This window comes from Anneissia japonica, unplaced genomic scaffold, assembly GCF_011630105.1.
Source record: "Anneissia japonica isolate Jap-2015-1 unplaced genomic scaffold, ASM1163010v1 scaffold287741_len385558_cov193, whole genome shotgun sequence".
Classification (NCBI taxonomy): Eukaryota; Metazoa; Echinodermata; class Crinoidea; order Comatulida; family Comatulidae; genus Anneissia; species Anneissia japonica.
In genome coordinates, this window is record NW_022754911.1 from 153182 (window position 1) to 174755 (window position 21574).

A 21574-nucleotide genomic window follows, 5' to 3' on the forward strand; every position below is an offset into this window, starting at 1 on the left:
AATTACAATTTGTACGTATTTGTGTATAATAGGATTTATCAGACATATCTTAGAAGGCATCATTACATTTTATATAATCATCATTATCAATGTTAAGTAACATTAATGTGATGTCTGAATACCTGAGGCGTAGTATAAGAATGCGAATGTTTGTGAGTAGCCTGAGTGGTGTTTACCTATATCAGTGTCAAAGAATGCTGGCGAACATCAAACAGATATTAATTGCAAGGCTAGAGACTCGATGACGCGGTAATGGATGAGGCACGGTCATTACAGTATGAATGGAAAGACAAGGAGGCTGTGCGGCAAGATATTTACGGATACATTCGAAGACCTGAAAAATAAGAGTGAAAAATAGAGTGGATTGAGGTGGCTTGCTTACATGTTTTACAGTTAAAAGAAAAATAAATTAATATTTTTATACTGTACTACTGTACAGCCATTTTAACTATAAAATATTATTGTGTAACGTATTAGTTGACGGTAAAGTAAAGACTTTATTACAACGTGTAAAGAATATTGGAGTTATGTGAAGTAAATTATTATTGTTATTCATGATATATTGTTGCAATGGTAACATTTGCGGTTATCATGGTAACCTGTAGGTGTCATGGTTATCTATACATTGTCATTTATTCATCCAAATCCAAATATGAATGAAAGTAACTAGGGCATTGATTAAAAAAAAAAGATTGTTTAAATGCTGCCATTCACATAGGTTTGATTTGATTGGTCATGTGACTTAAGTGTAGAATATACGTGATTTTAGTTAATTCTAGCTGTCGTGTCAAAATGCATCTTGTACAAAAATGAAAAATGAGTTATTGACATAGTATTTAGATAGATCTTTGAATCAGGTTCCAGGTTGAATATATAACTGGAATAATATCGTTTTTAAGTACGGAAGTCAAAAAAGGGATGTTAAAGAAAATCATAAAGAACTGATAAATTTTGTCTTGGTTTTATTATCAATTCTGAAAAAGGAGCTATACAAAATGTGCCTCAAAAAAACCTTTAACTTTATGTAACTCAAGTTAAAACAAGATGTATTAAACATCAAAAACATTGAAATCCATTTTTTTTGGGTCAAAATATCATTTCGGATATATTTTCTTGAATATATCAAATTGACCTGACATATAACAACACTCATTTTTGTCACACACACCTCACAAATGTAGACCACTCTCTGAAGGTGGTCTACATTGAAATCCATTTTTTTTTTTGTCAAAATATCATTTCGGATATATTTTCTTGAATATATCAAATGGACCTGACGTATAACAACACTTATTTTTGTCACACACACCTCAAAAATGTAGACCACTTTCTGAAGGTGGTGATCTTATATATTGATGGTGAGAAAAAGTGGAAAATAATTAAATTAAATTGCAAATAGACAATGTGTAGATTTCTATCTTGATGCACTATGTAAAGAAGTATTGATAAAGTTGTTGTACTGTAATTCTATATAGCATCTTTGTTGTTTTGTTATTAGCATAAATATTAGATGATCAGTTGTTCAATTGATGCTACAGTAATTCTTTTTTGTATGTGTGTCAATACGTCTTTAGTAGGCCTGTTTTCTTTCGTGCAAACACACAGTTTGAAATGAAAATGCATACATACTGCCGACATTAATACTTGTCACAGATTGGTGATAAATATGGAATGTCTCATAGAATTAAATGGAATATTCTCTAAGAATTAAAACTAAAGCACATGATTGTACATTGCGTGTCCTTTGCAACTCAAAATGGCCGCTCGTTAAGCCATTGAGATCCAAACGATATTGCACACTCCAATCTTGATTGCATCAACATTAATGCGATAACATGCCATAGCATTTCAATTATTGTAGGAGTTGCTAAATTAAGTTGCTTCAAAAATATATCAAGTTGCAGTATCATGATTACTACTGTATAGTCATACAGTATGAAGTCCTAAGGGTCTTATTCAGGATTGCCACTGTCTCTTATACACATCTGTCTAACCCTTGTGAAGATGGGTTAATGAATAATAAATGAATTGAGATAAAAATGCAATTACAATTTGTACGTATTTGTGTATAATAGGATTTATCAGACATATCTTAGAAGGCATCATTACATTTTATATTGTAGCTAGGATGTGTGCTACATTAGGACCAACTGGGTATGTATAATTCATGAGCAAAGAACAAATTTGGTATGATACAATTATAAGCTGTTTAAAGTTCAATATTTAATATCGAAAAAAAGAGAAACCCTCAATATTTTCTGTTTATGCCACATTTTGTCTGTTGGTTGTGCCATTATTTTGGCTATACATTATCTTATCAGAGTATTTATTTGCAAACCTACTAGAAAATGATCTTCACATGCACAGTAAGCCTACATATCTTCTATTTCTTTTTTTGTATCTTCTATTGTTTTTTCTTTCTGGTCTAGGCCGAAGGCCAAGGATATGCCAAGCAGTGAACCTTTCACTATTCAAAGTGGCATATCCCTTCACATGAGAAATGAACACATCTACATGAACTAAATGACATTATAGCTTGGGGAGTGGCATTGTTTTGGTCGTGAGGAAAAATCCTGTTACCGTGACAAGAATTGTACCCCAACCACCCTTAACCACCAAGCTATTCAACTCCACCCCAAATTTCAGATGAATCGATCAAGGCATTCACAAGAAATGCACCCTGTGTAAATGAAAGTCCATATACAAAGAAAAAGTTCACCACCCCAATATACCCACCTGCATTATAACATTACATTATAAAAATTTGGTACTGGTACTGGTACAGGCATTTATAATGCGCCGTTTCCTTGCGGTTATAAAGCGCAGTTCTTTTTTCTGGTCATTGGGTCCATGTATGCTCTAAGTGTTGCTGCTGGTAATTAGTGCAGGAGCAGACAACCCCACCAGGATACCCATTTAGATTCCTGGTTAAACAGAAGCAATGCAGATAAAGCAGTGCTTTGTTCAAGGACACAAGCGAAATACACAGCAAGAGATTGAAACCCCGACCTCAAGGTTGGGAAACCAAACCGTTCCCACTGTGCCAAACCACTACTACAAAAAAAAAAAAAAAATTAAAAAAAAATTGAGAAAAGATCATTAATATTAATAATGGTGTAAAAATGGTGTAAAAAAAAAGCATTTATAGTAACACAGATAGGGAAAGTACAGTATGTGTACAGTAAGTGAATACCTTTTAACGTTTGATAAATATAAGCAGGAAACCATCATTGTATTAGGGAGACTTCTAGAATGGATTCGCTCATGTTTGACCATCATACATTCTCTGCACAACGCAGATTTACTCAAATTGTGTCCTAGACTGACCACGCGACGAGAGGAGAACAGTAGGTTCTCGCATGCGCAGATGAACTTTTTGTCCCACTGCACCGTGCAGTCCAATGCTCCCTAGTGACAGCATGTTTGCGGAGTCTGTATTCATTGAGTTGAGGATCATAAACACCGAAAATCACAAAAATGTATCCTGAGAACTTAGAAAAAAAAACAAAAAAAATGTTTTTTTGATCCTGTGTACCAAGGTTTTAATTTAATTTTTATAGGATTTCATAATTTTTGTTATTGCTACGATTTTCGTATTAAAAAACTTATAATAAAATGTTTACATAGGCCTAGTTCTTTTTTGGTTTATAAGCAGTTCTATCAAACATTATTTTAAAGCTTTTATCTCTTATGATTTCCTTTTTCATGTATGCTTTTGTTAAAATCATTTTAAAATATTTTAAATGCCTTTACTGTTTTCTATGTCTGTCATTGTATGCAGCAAGCAAAAAGAATTTTATCTATCACATGTTTGGTTTAGGATAATAAAGCAATCTTGAATCTTAAAGGCAAACTCCATTTGTAGTACAAACACCAAATGTCAGATAAATGTTGTATTTTGTACTGTTGTATGCTGGTTTATCACATTTCTAATGTCATAAACCTCATTTTATTTTGGGAGGTCACACTTGATGTTTCTAAACACTATACTAGAATCTCAAGATTACCAAGTGCCACTAATTCTAAACATATGTAAAAATAGATAATTAAAAACACTTTAAAATAACCATTTAACAAAATTAACATACAGTGCGCTTAGCTGTGAAACAGTATGAAAATGTGATGGTTCCATCGGCCCAGGTATTTGTTTATACTTCTTCGGTGAGTTGCCAGTATACATAGAATTTTTTTTTTTTTTTCAGAGTTTGTCAAAATGTAGAAGTGGTAATTTAAAAAGGAATCTCACCTAATATTTTGGTTTCAAATTTTAATTTGTGCATAATTGTTGTTTGTATGGTGTGGAAACTCATAGCAATGCTATGGTACTTACAGTATGGAGATTACCTTCTGTAAAAATATTCAATGTTTAATGTTTAAGGCAAAATAACAAAAAAATCCTTATTTCCCGTCCTTTGTTTTTCAAAAAGTTAGTGAGTGAGGCACTTAATATTTGATATTTGTTATTTTTCACATTTGGGCATAAAAAAAAACAAGATTTCAATAGTTTTGTCATTGCTCGCCTTGCTGTTATTATGGTCTCTGTGTTTAAAAATGCATTTATAAACTATAAAATGTGTTAGCAATTGAAATTTTGCATTTTCGATTAAAAAAAAAAACTCCTTAATTTTAAGAATGTAAAACACCAAAAATTGGTGAAGGGGAGGGGGTCGGGGTGGTTTGGGAAACAAGTAATTTTTGTTGTTTGGCCTGATACAAAATATTTTGCATGCTATAGGTATATAACCATGAAAATGGTGTTTCAACTTAAAATGTAATGCAAACAATTGACTTCAATGCCTGAAAAGTTATTTGTAATTTATATTACCTATTGTTAATTTATTAGTTATGAAATTATGTTTAAATATTTCTTTTGAAACATCAATGATAACTTTTATAATTGCCCCTATGTTTGATTTAGTTTAACTAGAAATTGACAGAAGTAGCTAATTTTAGAATTTTATAGAATACTCTAGCTGAGTTTAAAATTGGATTTTTTATACATTTTTGAAGTTAAAAAAGAAAAATATGAAATATACACTAATTAATATTATTAGTGAAATGCCTGACTTTAATTATTGTTATTAAGGCATTCAATGTCAAGTGGAGTTGAGCAGCACGGATGAAATGCAACGTGCAGTCAAGCGTGCAGTAAATTGCTTTTATCATCAATTATTGACTATGATATTACTATGGATTGTTATGTAACAATGTTTAAATAACTAGTGGTTATAAGATCTGTGCATAGGTATCATATTACCATGAAATAATCCATGTTTGACAATAATTGGTTGATTATATTCTTGTCCTTGGTTTTTTTATGTGAAGTTAGATGGAGTATCGACAGAAACCAAGTTGGGGCCTACTAATATTTTCCTATTGTAATTAATAATATTTTAGTATTTTTTCTTGGTATATAGTTTTTTTTTTCACATTTGTTGTAGGCCTACTGTATTATCATTTATTGCCCTCAATATAGTGATACAGTACATATCATGCATGACTGTTCAGTAATGGATGTTGGCAAAGTTCTATTGAGTACAGTAGGCTTGCAGTGGTGTACCCAATTAATAAATGTTTGTAATACTGTATATTCTATTTTTTTTTAATTGTAAAGTCAGAATGATATTATCATTGTTTAGTTTTATTAATATTTATTTTTTTAAGGTGATTAGAAAATAATTAATCGGGTTTTTTGAACAAGTATTTAATGAGTGCTGATGGGCAATCGTCGGGTTGGAATGACTTTGCACTGCAGGGCCCACAAGGTATTACATGTTTCATATACTTCTCTATTTCCAAAGTGTCCAAAATCCCCCAAATTTTAATAGTGGCTGGCAGCATGTTACTTCTGAAGTCAGAAAGTTTGAGTGCTGTTTGGGGGAGAACAACTGTAGTGAGAACCTTGTTAATATTTTATTCTAATTTGTTTACTTTTAACTTGTATTTAATGTTAAATGTCATATTCTGTAGTATGCTTATTTTTATAGTGCAAGTTTTATTATATGTATACAAAATACCAGCTCTGATTATTATGCAATAGTGAACCTACTGTATAATCTGTTTATAATCAATCCTGCATTGATGTCATACTAAAATATATCTAAGGGTGTGATGCTTCATAACCAGTCACAAAATAGTGGCTCAGGATTTTTACATTAAAACAGTCATTGAGAGTGATTTTTAGCTCACGAACCTTATGACATGAATGTTGAATGTGCTACGGTACATGTGCTTATTGGATGCACACTGTATTTGTTGGAGATGTACTGAATGGCTTGGGGCAGCCAACCAAATGGCTGTGAATTACAGTTAAATTCATGTCAAATCACTTTGTCATTGGGAAAGACACACAAATTATATTATCTATTTATACTCAGGATGTTGAAATGGGGAGGGTGGATGATTTGAAACAAAATTGTCTTATGCTCAATTGCAAGTAAAATCCCTGGAGGTGAAGAATGTGTGCATGTGTATGATTCTGTATGTGTGATTGGGGTAACATTTATAGTGCATAGAAAACTAATGTATTATGCATGATATATATTCTACTGATTTTGTAGCACCTAACATGTTTGTTGTCAATTTCATTTCCTTTCTCTTAATAATAATAAATTATAATTTAATGATGATAAATATCACTAACCATGATGTTTTTTTACCTCCTGTTTCTAAGCTTCACTGCGAGTATTTTTCATCTACGCTGTCATTATATGATTGCTGTTGACCAATCTCGCTATGTCGTCATCTTTCATCTCATAATTTAACCAGTTTCCATCTAACCAGCCTTACCTGTATAGTTATACACTCTAACCATAAAATCATTCTTAGTGTAGCAGAAAAAATCCACCAAGCACATAATTTTTGCATGTACCCTTGACAAAAAGATCAAAACTCATGTATTATATTAAAAATATCGCCATGGTAATATTGAATAATCTATCTGATAATTAAATATGGTTTTGTCTGAAATTAATTCTAATTCCTGCATAATACCGGATATACGTTGTAGGGCTGTCTGAATCATCTCTATCACAAATTGTGTGATAATAAATTAATTCAATTTATTATTTAAATATTCTTACGTTTAATTAATTTATTTAAGCTTCTTCAGATTAATTTATTCATTGACTTATACCATTATCATGCTTAATTCTCCCTCTCAATTAATCATATTATTGATTTCAGTCATTCAAAAATTAACCTTTTTTTCTTCATTTCACCAATTTATAATTCCAAATCAAGTTGTACTACAGTACATAATCAAAATTCCAGAATCCACTGATACAGTATCATATATTTCAGAATAAACAAGCGTCAAGTCAGGGTCGGTACTACTAAATGATTCTGAACATTAAAAGATATAGAAGGTACCAAGATAAGTTAAACATTTAGATTAAAGATAAATAAATAACATAAATTTAAATAGATATTGTTACAACATTGCTTGTTTAATGGCAATAGAGATTTGCTTGAACAAAATTGTCTCATTCACCAAATCCTTTCATACATTAATTAATAACTTATTCAGTGGTTATTTGTTCAGTTGTTCAATTTCTTATTTTTTCCTTCTTTCATTTCGATTTTTGGGGGTTTTTGTTTTGTTTATTTCTTCAATCTGTAATTTGTTCTTTCTTTTTTGTTCATTTTATCTGTAATTTGTTCTTTCTTTCTTTGTTCATTTAATTTTTTGATTTTTTTTTGTTAATTCATTTAAGTTCTAACTCATCTCAAATAATTATTTTCTTCACACATAAAGATATTCATAGCCCAAACATGTACATTTAATAATAATAATAATAATAATAATTTGCAATTTGTATAGCACCTGCTGTTGAACCAACCTCAAGGCGCTTCACAACAACGAAAGGAAACAGACAAGAAACATTTCATCTGAAATCCCCGTATATTGATAAAGCTAGTTTTCAACTCTAATTGTATTGATAAAATATTACATTGCTTTATTCATCCAGTGTGTGTTTATAGAATAGAATACCTGTCAAGATATAATATTCAGAAGTAAATTGACCTGCATGTTAGAAAAGCAAAATCAATGCAAGCCTGTGTAACTCACAGATAATAAACACTTTATATAATGCCCGAGTAGGTTAGAGACTCTATGAATCAAACTTGATTAGCGATGCACTTGTTTAGTATACAAAGCTAAACTTCCCTCCTTTAATGAAGTTGTTAAAGAGTTCATTTCATTTTACTGCTCATCAAATTTGTGGAATGACGGTAGGGTGATTTCCCCCACACCTTAGGGTTGTAAAGTTCGATCCAAATAAATTTTGATTTTTTAATGGTTCATTATCAAATCAAAAAATGAAAGAATAATTTGAAACTAAAACTACTGTATGTCAGTTTAAAAAAAAAATTAATTTATGTACCAAAGGCTTATAGGCATATAGGTATCACAATAGTAAAGCCTTAATAGCAACTAACCAGTGTTAAAGCAGCCTAGATTGTTTGGCAAAATTGTTCTAGGCAGTTAATTACAACATTAACAATTCTGAAAATGTATTTGTTATTGTAAAAGCAGGCAATTTCCTGTGCTTTTTATATGAGCACATATAAGAAAGATTATGAAAGGCCCGGAACCCGAGCTGATGTTCTGAGCAAGCTTCCATAATTCTCGATTTAGATTGTACATTTCTTCCCTCGCAGTAATTACTAATTACTCGTTGCGTACTTATTAATCACGTTATTAATTCCTCAATTGGAAATGTCCGTGTGAATTTACTAGGAACGGTTCTTTAATGTAATCCTTTAGCATTGAGAAAGAATAAATTTGTCAGTTGAAATGCCAACGGAATGAATTATTACAATTGAGGTTGTCTTAGTTCATGCCCACAAGACAACAATTTTTCATCACAACTTATCTGAAATATCTCTAAATTTTATTTGTAACTAAAATATTTTTGAATTGATTCAAAGTGAAATTATCAAAATTTATGTGAATTGACACTTATTTATACTGTACATTCAGAATTTTATTCATAAAGATAATAACGACAAAATACTGAAGAAACCCACACTCAACTGCCACCATAAGAAAAATAACCCCAAAAATCAGTAACAAAACAGATAATAAAATCACTCCACAGTTATAGAATCAGTTCCTAGAAACCATGGCAACTAGGTTGCACATATTGTGCTCCATGACAACTGAGTCCCTTAGCAACTAGATTCCACAAAATTTATTACATAATTCACATATATTGCAATAGATATGGTAACTATTATGGCTAGGGCTAGTCCATAATAACAACTTGGTTGCAAGATAACTGGTGTCCATAGTAACTGGGTCTCACAGTAACTAGTTCCACATGGTAACTGGTGTCTCATGGTAACTGGTTCTTATGATTATGGAGAGTTGCTATTTTTTTCAGGTGAGGTTGGTGAACATTAGTAATAATGACATTGTAGATGGAAACCCAAAGCTGACCCTAGGATTAGTCTGGACTATAATTTCCCACTGGCAGGTAAGAGCAACAATTTGTTTTGTATTTTTTCACATCTATGTAAAAAAACAGGTTTTAAATTAATTCTTTACCTATAATACCAGATACCCCCTAACTAAATTGCTTCTTGTCTTTTGAATTTTTATGATGAAAATTATGATAATTCAGGACCAGAGGAGTGGCAGGATGATTTCATTTTATTTATTTGTCTCAAACATTAAAATTTACAACAAACAGAAACAGCAAAGAACAACCACAAAAGCACAAAAGAATAAGACAAGACAAGTAAACTTAATCACTGCCAAGTGGAGGCTCTTTGACTAAAAACAAATTCTTACAATATAACATTTTTCAATTTTTTTTTTTTTTATAATTTTCAAAAAAAAAAAAAATCAGTTATAAAACAAGCATAATTTAAAAGATGAGCCTACATGACAATGTAAATTATCTATAGGTGATTGCAACTTTAATCATAAAAGTCCACTCTTGAATTTGGCAGTTTGTAAAGGCTACCTTTCTCATTCTCTGTAATTTTAATTATTGATTATATCATTTAGAATTAGGAATGTTAGAATTATTTAATTTCAAAACATTTTGTATCATATCGTTGAGTATTACAGTATGCCTAGAGCTTTACTATGCAGACTTGACCTACAGTACTAAGTCTTTCTATAGGTGAACAAGCTCAGAGTGTCTCACTTTGTGTAATATCTGAAAGTCGTTTTTGCATAATTATATGACTTTAAAAATATAGGGAGCTTGCGGTAGCAAGAGCTTAGCCATTATACTTTATAGCACGGATTAATGTTACTGCTAATACTTCTGCACACATTGGAAATACTATGCTCAAGATCCTATAGTCTGCTACTCTCAATTGTCTATTTATCCAAACAATAAAATAAAAAAAAACATGTTTAGGTATACTGTATCAGTGATATAAATGACTCGTGTTATAATATATTATGTTTTTTAAACATTTCTAAATCTATTTTTTGGTTTGCTAAATTTGTCTTTTCAGTGGGCCAATAAATGTGTTTTTATATTTTTAAGCCTGACCAACCCAGAATGTAGAAAATATTACCCTTAAGAATGAGCCAAAAATACTTTAGTTAATTTTTATCTGAACTATATACATTATTTAGGCCTATGGTCATCATTTTGACTGTTCCACATGACAGAGTGAGTGCTAACGCTTAGAGACATTGTTTATTTGAGCTTCATAAATCTACCTATTTAATTAAATAATATTATTTTAGGCATCATAATCATAAAATCATGAAGTAGAATAGTAAAAAAATAAAAATCTGACCGACTGACCTTTTTGCCTGGGCAACATGTTGAGCTAATTATAATTTTTATGACCAAGAGAATTTGAACTTTGAATTTAGCATAAAAATACACACAATGAAAACAAATATTTAAATTTATAGAAAATAATGAAACTGAAATTCTAAATAAAATAGCATAATTATATAATCTTAATATGTAATAATAATATTAATAATAATAATATTATTAATTTTAAATACTTAATAGAATTGTGTTGCACAGTGCTCAGAGTGGCAGTAATTGATCAAAAACGTTTTTCAAGTAAATGTCACTGCTGAAAGTGAATGAAGTAGCGCATGTGATAGAGCCATTGCAATCGTGTAGTTAACTAGGGTTTGGTGTGACAAACAGATAGCAAGCACCATGGGATGCTAGGTCAGCTCCACTGGAGGCAGGTTCAGGAGAATGTACACTGAACCAATTATAAACCTTATTAACACTCATATGGATTATCTGTGTCTACTATATGTGAATCAGAAACTGTTGAATATGTTGTAGTATGCGTTTTAAGTCTTCACATAGCTATATATTCTTATATTAGCCTGTCTTCATCAGGCAATGAGCTGCTATAAAAATGTATTTCATGGTTCTGTAAATATTACTTTGTTGTAATTTATTTATCAAAAAAAAATTGTGATTGTCCCCATGCCTTTCATCAGTGATCAATCACTATCATTATTCTTATGTAATTAAATGTCATTATCTTATTGAAAAAAAAATCAAAAATTTATATTCTAAGCTGATTCCGCATTAGCAGAATTAGCATCATCAGCATCATAACTAACACATTTCCATGACTTATCATCATCATCATCATCATAATATTAATAATAATAATCGTCATCATCATCGTTATTGTCATCATCATCTTATCCATCAAGCCTGGACATATCATCATTTTCATCAAGCCCACGGACCTTATATTATTGTCATAATTAGATCATAGTCATCATCAAATTCAAAATTCATCAACACATAAAGATAAGATCCCAATTGAAGTGTTATATTGTACAGTAGGGATTTCATACAGATCTTCAATTTTGGAAAAATATGAATTACTGATAATTACTATATTCATCAGATAATAATTTATAACACTTTTTTTTTTATCACCAAATGGAATTTAATAATTATTAATATTACTAATCAGTTCTTGGTAAACATTCTGCACTTCCCCTTCTGTCTCTTATTTTGAAGATTTGTAAATTGTGTTTTATTGCTATAATGAGTACCTCTAGCTTTGTCGCCCAATGGACGTATCAGACTCTCTTATGTTTCTATGACGGTCCAGGATACTTAAAACAAAGAAATATAATTGTCTAATAACAAGGTATCTGTTGGACTGGCTAACATAAACAGCCAATCAGAATGTTGTTGTTCTTACAATTCTGTGGTCATTCAAAGCAATGTGCACTTGAAAGTCCACTTGAATTGCAGATGGTCTCTGAGTCAGTTTGAGTTAAGTAGTGATAATCTGATCAAGTAAACAGCATTCTGTTGGACTGTGAATCAGTGAAATTAGTGAATAGCCCTGTAATTCAGTTAGATGCGTTAACAACACCGAGTCAGGTAAATGAATAACAACAGTGTAACAGATAAGTTAACAGCCTGTAGAGATATATAGTAACTGTAGCTATGTGAATATTCTAATATATGTGTATAAAATAATAGTTACATTAGAAGTAAATAGTATAACTCAGTTAGATGAGTTAATAGCACTATGGTTCAGATAAGAGACACAAACAAGTGCATATAAGGCCATGTAAAAAACAAAAGTCGTTGACCATCCCCATTCTACTTACAAAAAAATCCCCTGATAAATTTTTTTTTTATTATTTTCTCTAAAACTCACGAAAATGTTGTTCTGCCTATAATTCAACTTAGGATAGGCGTTTAGGCTTTATTTTTTGGTAATTATTTTGTCTTTCAATTGTTGTTCGTATAAATTCTACCTGATCAAAAGCTACAATGGAAGATCTGGCAAAGTCAGCCACCATATACATAAGGCCTTGCACTCAATTGGGGATTCAAAGACTTAGCATGTACCAAAAAAAAAAAAAAAAAATAAAACCTCTCTCCCTACCAACTTTCTTTTTAAAAAACTTTTTTTTTACATGGCCTAAGTAAACAGTACTTTGATTCAGATGACTTAACAGCACTGATTCAGATAAGTGACCAATTCACCAAGTGCTTTTACATTAACGGTACTGTAAGTTAGATGAGTAAACGGCACTGTGAGTTTGAATAAGTACCAAAACAGCAATTGCATAGAGTATAAGTCAACAGTATCTTTAGATGAGTTAACAGCTCACTGTGATTCAGATGATTGGACACCATTCTGGGATTCAGTTATAAAGGTCAGGTGGTACATTTTGCCAGACTCCCCTGCAGTTAAAAGTCGAAGGTCAGATGTAAGTAAGAAGCTAGGAAGTGAAGCATGACTTTGAAACATGTGTCATTGATGCTAGAGTATTACATTACAATAATGTTATAATTTAATACAGTTAAGAACAAATACAAAATGTATTGTAATAATTAAAAAATATAAGGCTTTGGAAAATTTAATAAATTAGGAGAAAAGTCACATATAATTAAGTATTTAAAGTTTAATAAAATCATAAATTCCTCTACATTGATGCTGGAATTACATCTATGTAACAAACACAATGTACTATTATAAATAATAAGTAAAACATACACGGTTTTGAAATATTAGAATAAAGTTGGAGAAAATCACATTTTAAATTAAGTCTTTAATAAAATTATCATCATCATCAAATACCCTACATCCAGTTTGGTGTATGGTAAAAATTGGCCCAGGTAAAAAAGGCCCCGGTAAAAATGTCCCCAAATGACAGGTAGGTAAAAATTGCCCCCAATAATAAAATTCTGTATTAAAACTGATTTTTTAAAAATCATTATATGCATTTTTTAAAAACTGAAATAATTTAGTTGTTAAAAAGAATCTAACATCAAATAAATAGCCATTTATATTTTACTTTTTGCAGGAATTACATATTCAAAGATAAAAAAAATAATCCATGAATAACACTTTTTTTTTTCCATTTAAATGTTAAAAAATAACAACAATTTAATCAACATAAATCATGCATTTATTAATACTAAAATAACTTATTTGTGGCCAATTTCACGGAAGCGGAATCGCGATATTCAAGAAATTCAATCCGGGTATTGCTAAACTCCGCAAAAATGGGTTGATATGAACATCAAATTATTTTTTTTTTAAAGAAAAAGAGAGTAATAATATAATAATAATAAATACTTAGCCCGAACAGCTGCCCATACAAAGAATATCTATTAATTAATCAATCAGCAAAAAACTAAGTTATTTTAGTTTTCAAATATGCATTGGTTTCTATTGATTTACTAATTAAATTTTTGCTACAGTGTATTTTACAGCATTAAAAAATTTATTTTTTTTATTGAATTTTATAATTGGGGGCCATTTTTTATTTTTTGATTCAATACTTGCTATTTTACAGTATTTAAATATTTGAAGATTTAAAAAAAAAGTAATTTCTATTAATAATAGAAATATTACCAGGGCCATTTTTACTGGGGCCATACAGGGCCATGCAATATGGTAGACATATGATCGAAAGACACAGTGTCCTAAGAATGATGCAGTTATTAAAAAGCTTTAGATGTCCCCTTGATTGTTTCTAGTACATAGTGTCATTAGAGGTGTACATGTTTTTTTAAAAATTAAAAGCAAACTCACATAAATCTCATGCAGCTTGGATGTTATGATCCAAAAATATTTTTCACTAGAGTAACAGTAATTGAGCTTCTGATAGAAATGTCAGGTTTAAACTCAAATTGACCTTTGCTCTCAACTTGCATATATGTAAAGCAATAGAACATTCTTCTTGCCTTGATTATAGATAACGTTAAGATTTACCGTATATTCTCGCATAAGGCGATATACATATAAAACGGCCCCTGAGTTTGAGAAGATTTTTGAATGATTTTTGTATGTTGGGCGTAAAAGATGACCCCCCATCCCCTTTTCATTTCAGTAGTAAATTTGCATGCTACAGATGATCGGCACATAAGATAACCTGAATTAAAAATAAAAAATTTGTATTTATTGTGTATATATGATGAATTCCCTGTTTTTTTATTGCAATTTGCTATATTAAGCCTTGTCTCATGTGCGAGAATATACTGAATAGTCTGAATGTTAACTTTTATAATGATTATGATGAATATTCAGAGATTAATAAATATTCATATCTTAGCATTTTAGCATGTTTTATGTCTGAAACCTGCCTTTGATTATAATGAATGTAATGAATATTAATGAGAATAGTTGAATATACACTAGTGGAAATTTATTATACGAAGGTTAGATTATGCAAGAAAGAAAATCCTGAGGGCCTGCATGATTGAACGATTTTTTCAATGCATGAATTTAACATAAGTATAATAAATTTCCCCAAGTGTATAAGCACTATTCTATTTGTTTTTATAAGTCAATCACCATGTTGATGTACAGTAGTCAGTGGTTGCTATAGATATGATCAGTCTGTGCGCGTATTACATTTAGCCATGCGTGAAAATTGTTGCTGCAGTAGTACGCGCTAACCAGCAGTGCAGGTGAAATGGTATGTACAACGGTTTGCACAGCAGTACGCCTATACTGTGTTTGTGTCTGCCGTAGGTGTAAAAACACTAGCCTAGAATTCATTGTGGTGCGCGATATATACAAGTTTAAATTTGTCTTTTACACACCAACCTAAACAAAATCAAGCCAACAGTGCTCTATAAAAAAAAATTGTGCAATGTTTATGATAAACAAATAGCATTGGGAGTTGCAGTGATAACATCATGATTGACTTATAATAATAATTATTAGATGTCCAGATGATTAAACAAAATCAAACTGGTGGAGAGTATAATTTTTAACCATGTTTATAAAAATGTGTAGGAGACTAAGTTTCTGAGCAACCCCTAACTTGCAGGAGACTTTGCACCCTATGGTAAACTATATACAAACTGTTAAAAAATGGAATATTATGTATCTTATCTCTGGAATTTACTGATTGAAGAGATAAATCGTAAAAGGCAAGAATGAGTTTGTATATCATTTACTGTATGTTAACTAGATGGTTGCATATTATTGTGGTATTTACAGAGTTACTGTATGTAGAAATTGGGTAGTAAAGAGCTGACAGCCTTAAATTTCTTTGTCATTGCTTAAATCACACAGCAATAAAAGCTGCTTAACATCTGTTCTGATGATCCTTAGAGCTTTCTCAATAATTTTATTTCATTCCTTCAGACTTTCTTCATGATAATCATAATCTTACACTGTAGGATATATAACAGAAGGTAGTGTATTGTAGGTTATTAATTATGTTACAATGTATTAATTGAAACATGGAGAGATATTTGTCCCTGGTTCTAATCCACCAAGTCGTCTTCCTTGGGAAGTGATGTTTTGGAGTGAATTTTCTTTGTGAAGAGATATTTTAGGGCCCGTTCGAGCAAAAAAATATCTGTGCGATTTACCAGTTAATTCACTGGTACACACTTTCTAAAACCGCTTGGACACTAGTCTAATTACCTTATCATCTGGATTATCCGCAACAATTTTGATCACCAAATTGCTGGGTAGAATACTGTGCATGGAATGACCATGGAGCCAGAGGCGATGATAAATTAATTGTTTTTCCAAATGTTTTGTCCACAGCCCTTCGCGAAATTCAATAGGTTACGGCCCAGGCGTGGTTGCAGCTCTCCTTCGCCTCCTCACACATGCACGACAAAGTCTAAATTTAGTAGTATTTATTTGTAGATTTACCTTTATTTGGAGAAATAAACTTAAATAAACTAGCCTACGTACATGTTTTAAAGCAGCCATTATAAGTTATTGAGCTACATTATCGTTCCACTGTGCCGCGCTGTGTGTACGTGGGCCGATTATAGCAAGGAGGTATACCTCCTTGGTTATAGCAGCAGTAGCACGTAAACAAAGAATGGGTTGTTGACCATGGGTAAGGCATGGATAAGTTTAAATTTACCTCCAGAATAGTTTCATTACACGTATTTACCGTGAGCTAAAACTTGCTCAAACGGTCGACCACCCGCTGAGTGCTCAGCGCGATTACCCGGTGAAATAAACGGAATACGGTTGGTGTTTTGTGCTCGAACGGGCCCTTAGCCAATTGCACTCTGCACACTTACATTTAAGAATGCGGGTCCAGCCATCATTAATTTTGATTCATTTTTACTATCTAGCATGGACATTTTCTGATAAGCTCTTTACAAAAATATTTTTTTTTTTACTGGGTTAGTAGGGGATTTTCTCCTAGTGTATTGGCCAATTTACCACAGGTGGAGTAAGGCTTTACAGTCACTGCTGTTGACCCTCAGGGGCCCTGCCAGAATATCCAATATATTTAGATGATTTACCAGAATGTTCCTTTATTTACCAAAAAATATAGAGCATTAATATTTTTACACTATACTAGGGCCTTTTGAGATCATTGACATTGTCTGTCTGGTTCCAAATGATCTATTACATAATGATAGTAAAGGTTATAATTTACTTTTTATTAAATGTTTTACTGGAATGATTTTTAATTGTGCTTATCTGTTGAATTTCTACCATTCACGTTTTTACATGTCCCTAACAGTGATTCTATCTGGATGATATTTCCTGTCTCCAACTAAATTGCTTCACAAATCATGTTACTATTTTTCCTATATTTAATTTTTCAAAATTATATAGAAATATTTTCTTGCTAGAGGATGCCTATCAAATCCATATTTATTTAAATTGCATTTGTTCAATTTTTGTTTTTGCTAGAAACTCCCACTGCACATTTTTCGTTAGACTGTTTTCAGCTACAATATGCATTCATAGTTAATAAGTACCATTATCTATACACAGACAGTAATACGCTAAGGAGAATAAAACCATTTATTTTCATGGAAAATAAGTCAGTTAAAATATTCATTAGGCCTGCAGTGAAATGTCACTTCTGACGTAAAATCTTGTTCTTTTAAAGCCTTTATGATGATTCAATATCATAAGAGTTTAAACTGTTATATATTGATAAATTGTTAATGTTGATCATAGTATGAAAATGATATTGATATTTTGATGTAATAAGATATGTTGATTCACTAATAATGTGAAATATGAGGCCTAGAATTTACCTTTTTGAAGCATGCTATGAATGTAAGAGAAAATTTGTTCATAAATATAGATTATTATTACTCTTAATATGTTATAGCACAAATATGGTAAATCTGAAACTGGGTGTTTGATATTGTTACACAATAATACCTCAGTGGTTACACTAGATCAGCCTATTATGCTAATACTAATAGCATATAGGCTTAGGATTGCAAGGTTGAATCTTAGGCTAATAATATCAAAATTCTTGAGTAACAGTAAGTCAGACCATGGTCAGACCAATATACACTTCACTAGGCCTTGCATTCACCCTGTCAATTGTTTTTCCACATACATTGTGCTAGAAAAATGTTATGGTACACTACCCGTATCGCAACTCAGACAAGAATTGTTTTTTTTTTTATTTTTTAATGAGTAGGGTTTCAAATTTTATTATAATAATTGTTTGCTGCCAATGAATATTTTGGTGGATTTTCTGATTAGGAAATGTTGGTTTTTATAAGAGTCGCTTTAAAGGGTTTATAGGTAAATAAAAAATAAATAAAAGTATCAATTATTTTAATGCAATTTCATGTAAATCAGTATAATTTTTTAAAATAAAATATCATGTAGTATTTCACAATTCTCATCTAGGCAACAGTAGGCCTAGCTAACACCTAGGCCTAGCTCATAAATCTGCTAAGGAAACTGGGAATTTATGCCTGAAGTTTTGCTGAAGTGTGCTGTCTTAATTTGAGTTGAAAATGGTAGATCCTTATTGATTGTGTATACAGCCACTCAATATACCTCATAAAGAAACCGTTGAATAGCCAAGTGAAACAATGCAATGATAATTATATATACCTTAAGGAACGATCTTTATGAGAGATTTTCAAACAAATGTCAATGATACGCTTCAACTAGGAACATTTGCTAATTTAACCGTTGAACCGTGGATTGTTGGATGGAAAGAAACAACAGCCATGTGATACGATTTTGAAACAAGAGAGGATGTGTATGATAGTAAACGTTGAGAGTTGATGGCATAGAATAACTATGGTTACGATCGATGTGCCTGAATCATTGTGAATAGTATTAGCTTGGCGCTTGGCTCTTATAGTGTTCTGTGGCTATGTCAAGATGTGTAATTTATATAATTAGACATATGCTAGGATAGGAAAACTGTAGAAATTGAAAATTGTAAAGCGTGGAAGATTGTAGTGCTGAAAGTATTACGTTTATGTTGTTGATGTTGATAAGGATGTTGATGTTCTTGATGATGTTGTTCATGTTGTTGAAGTTGATGTTGTTGATGTCGTTGCTGTTGCTGCAGATGTTCTTAATATTGTTGAGATTGTTAGATGTTCTTCTTGTTGTTAGATGTTTTTTCTTGTTAGATGTTTATGTTGTTGATGTTAATATTGGTGTTATAAATATCTTACCAATTAGTAATAAATAATTTACTTGTCTCGGACTTTGAGTGTGTTTCTACTGATAAACACAAAGTAATCAATTTTTGTAACCGCATTTTTAATGAGTACCCAGACAGCCTGATCGCACAATAAACGAGTGAACGGACGAGGACAGTAGGCCCAGAAGAGTGGAGATATCCCCAATATCCCTCCCACAAAATTATTACAAAACAAGTAATTTCATCGCTCCACATGTTTGTTGTCGTTTTATCTTGTAGGCCTATGGTCATGAACAAAAGGACTAATCATTTTGAAAGTTCTCTCGTGATACGATCTGGCTTTGAATTGGTATAACCTGGAGGTCACATTTCACCTGATAATCTCTTTTTGTGTTAAAAAGTGTACAGTTAAAATCGGTTATTTGCCGTTCAAATCGCTTTTTTGAATGGTCATGTTTCTACTGCGAGAAATAAAACGATTTTTTGAAAAAGCAATGTTTAATCAATTTTTTTTCCCCAGTAGAAACAGGCGCTTTATGTAGTTTGGTCATTATAGGCTACGGTCACACTAGCGTCTCAAGCCTGGCTTGACTCAACGCGGGTGAGATTTCAAGCCAGGCTCGAAATTCTGGGTCGGTCACACTAGTTGGATTGACCTCCAAATAAAAAAAAAAAGTCGAAACAGCAAAGCCGTAAAGAGAGAGTTGGGCCAACTCTGTTTCACAGGATTCGATATACGTGCGTGTGATTGGGTGGATCGCAATCAAAGATTTTACACCAGACATGCCCCAACCACTCTTCTTCAACTGATCTTTTATCAGCTTGTATTGGGCTCGCAATGCCTTCAATTATGTTTGCATTTGGGCCGTCGTTCTCTTCTCATGTCCGAGACTGGCTAATCTGTCAGCAAGCACGCCAAAAATTCCCGTTTTGTTGTTTGTTTTTTTTTTATTTTCTATCCGGTCTCTCAGCTTGGGTTGGCCCCACAAATCTACCAGGTCAGCAGTTTCCTGGTTGCTCCAAATCAATCGCATTATTATTAATTAAAATTTGATTAACTTTTATGAAAAGTAATGATTGCGTCTTGATTGAACACACATGAAGAACTCGCGGGTTTTTTATTCAAGAACTTCTAAGCGCAACGGCGTCATCGGCTGTGATTGGTCGACAGCCGACGAGGAAATGTCAATCTCGGTCACGCCAGGGTCAATCCAGGGCCAATATGGGTGCTGAGCCGGGATCGAGATAGGTAGATTGAGATCGAGGCCACGTCAGGCGCGAGTCGGTGCAGATGCGGTCATATTACGAAAATCTCACCTTCGGTGAGTCAAGCCAGGCTTCAAACTCTAGTGTGACCATAGCCATAGTCATTTAGCCATCATCTGAGACCTTAAGTATCATGGTCATTTGGCCATCAAATGAACTGATACTGTTTCTCCTGTGTAGCATGTGGTTGATAGAATCATAAAGGATGTAGGCCTATATAGTCACAGACAGTTTTCAAGGATATGAAGCATACAGTAATCTAGTTTATTGAAATGAGGATTCTGAATGTTTAATTTTAATAGTTTTTTTTTTATTACACTGTGTAGTAACACATTTTATAAGAACAGTGAGGCTAAAATTGCTTTAAAATGAAAGAACAAAATAAGAAAAAATTGATGCTGAATTGATGGTAAATGTCAAATCAGGTTTGTGATTTAAAAAAAATAAATAAAAACCAACAAATCTCTATACCCTATATAATACAGACAATATATTGCCGTACAATAATAATTTTCTATGTTTGAAAAGTGAGTAACAATAAGAACATTTTGAGCCTGAAATCAGGCAATAAATTAAAACCTTTGCAAAATTTTGCTGGTTCTTGCGTATGAATTAAGGAAAATGTGGAAGAAAATGAACTATAAGGTCATGGGTGGACCAAGTTTATGGACAATATTGGATGTAACATTGAGACTGTTTGCTTTTGTGAAGGTTTGATGCAGATTAGGAGTTTGCTATGTAGTTTCATGAGTTTGCATTCTGAATTTTTATTTCATTTTTTATATTAATTTTAATTTGTATAACCTAAATTACATTAGAATAACTGTATTTATGTTTTAATGTATTTTCTTTAAATTTTTTGTTAATTTACTTTTGGACAAATAATGTTTTCAATATTTTGCAGCATTTTAACATTTTTTTGATATTCTATATTACATCATTTATTATTTTTTAGATTAT

General features: G+C 31.7%; 1 protein-coding gene across 10 annotated transcripts in view; it reads left to right on the forward strand.

The window, feature by feature from the left end:
* LOC117123299 (dystrophin-like) overlaps positions 1 to 21574 on the forward strand; it is a 271629-nt gene that overhangs the window by 41805 nt on the left and 208250 nt on the right. For 9 of the 10 annotated variants that reach the window (XM_033269187.1, XM_033269186.1, XM_033269185.1 and 6 more), the window contains exon 5: positions 9390 to 9482. In XM_033269187.1, the coding sequence (XP_033125078.1) occupies positions 9390 to 9482 (93 nt within the window). Of the gene's footprint in view, positions 1 to 9389; positions 9483 to 12177; positions 12360 to 21574 lie in introns of those variants that run through there. The other variant, XM_033269189.1, reaches the window with a different exon arrangement.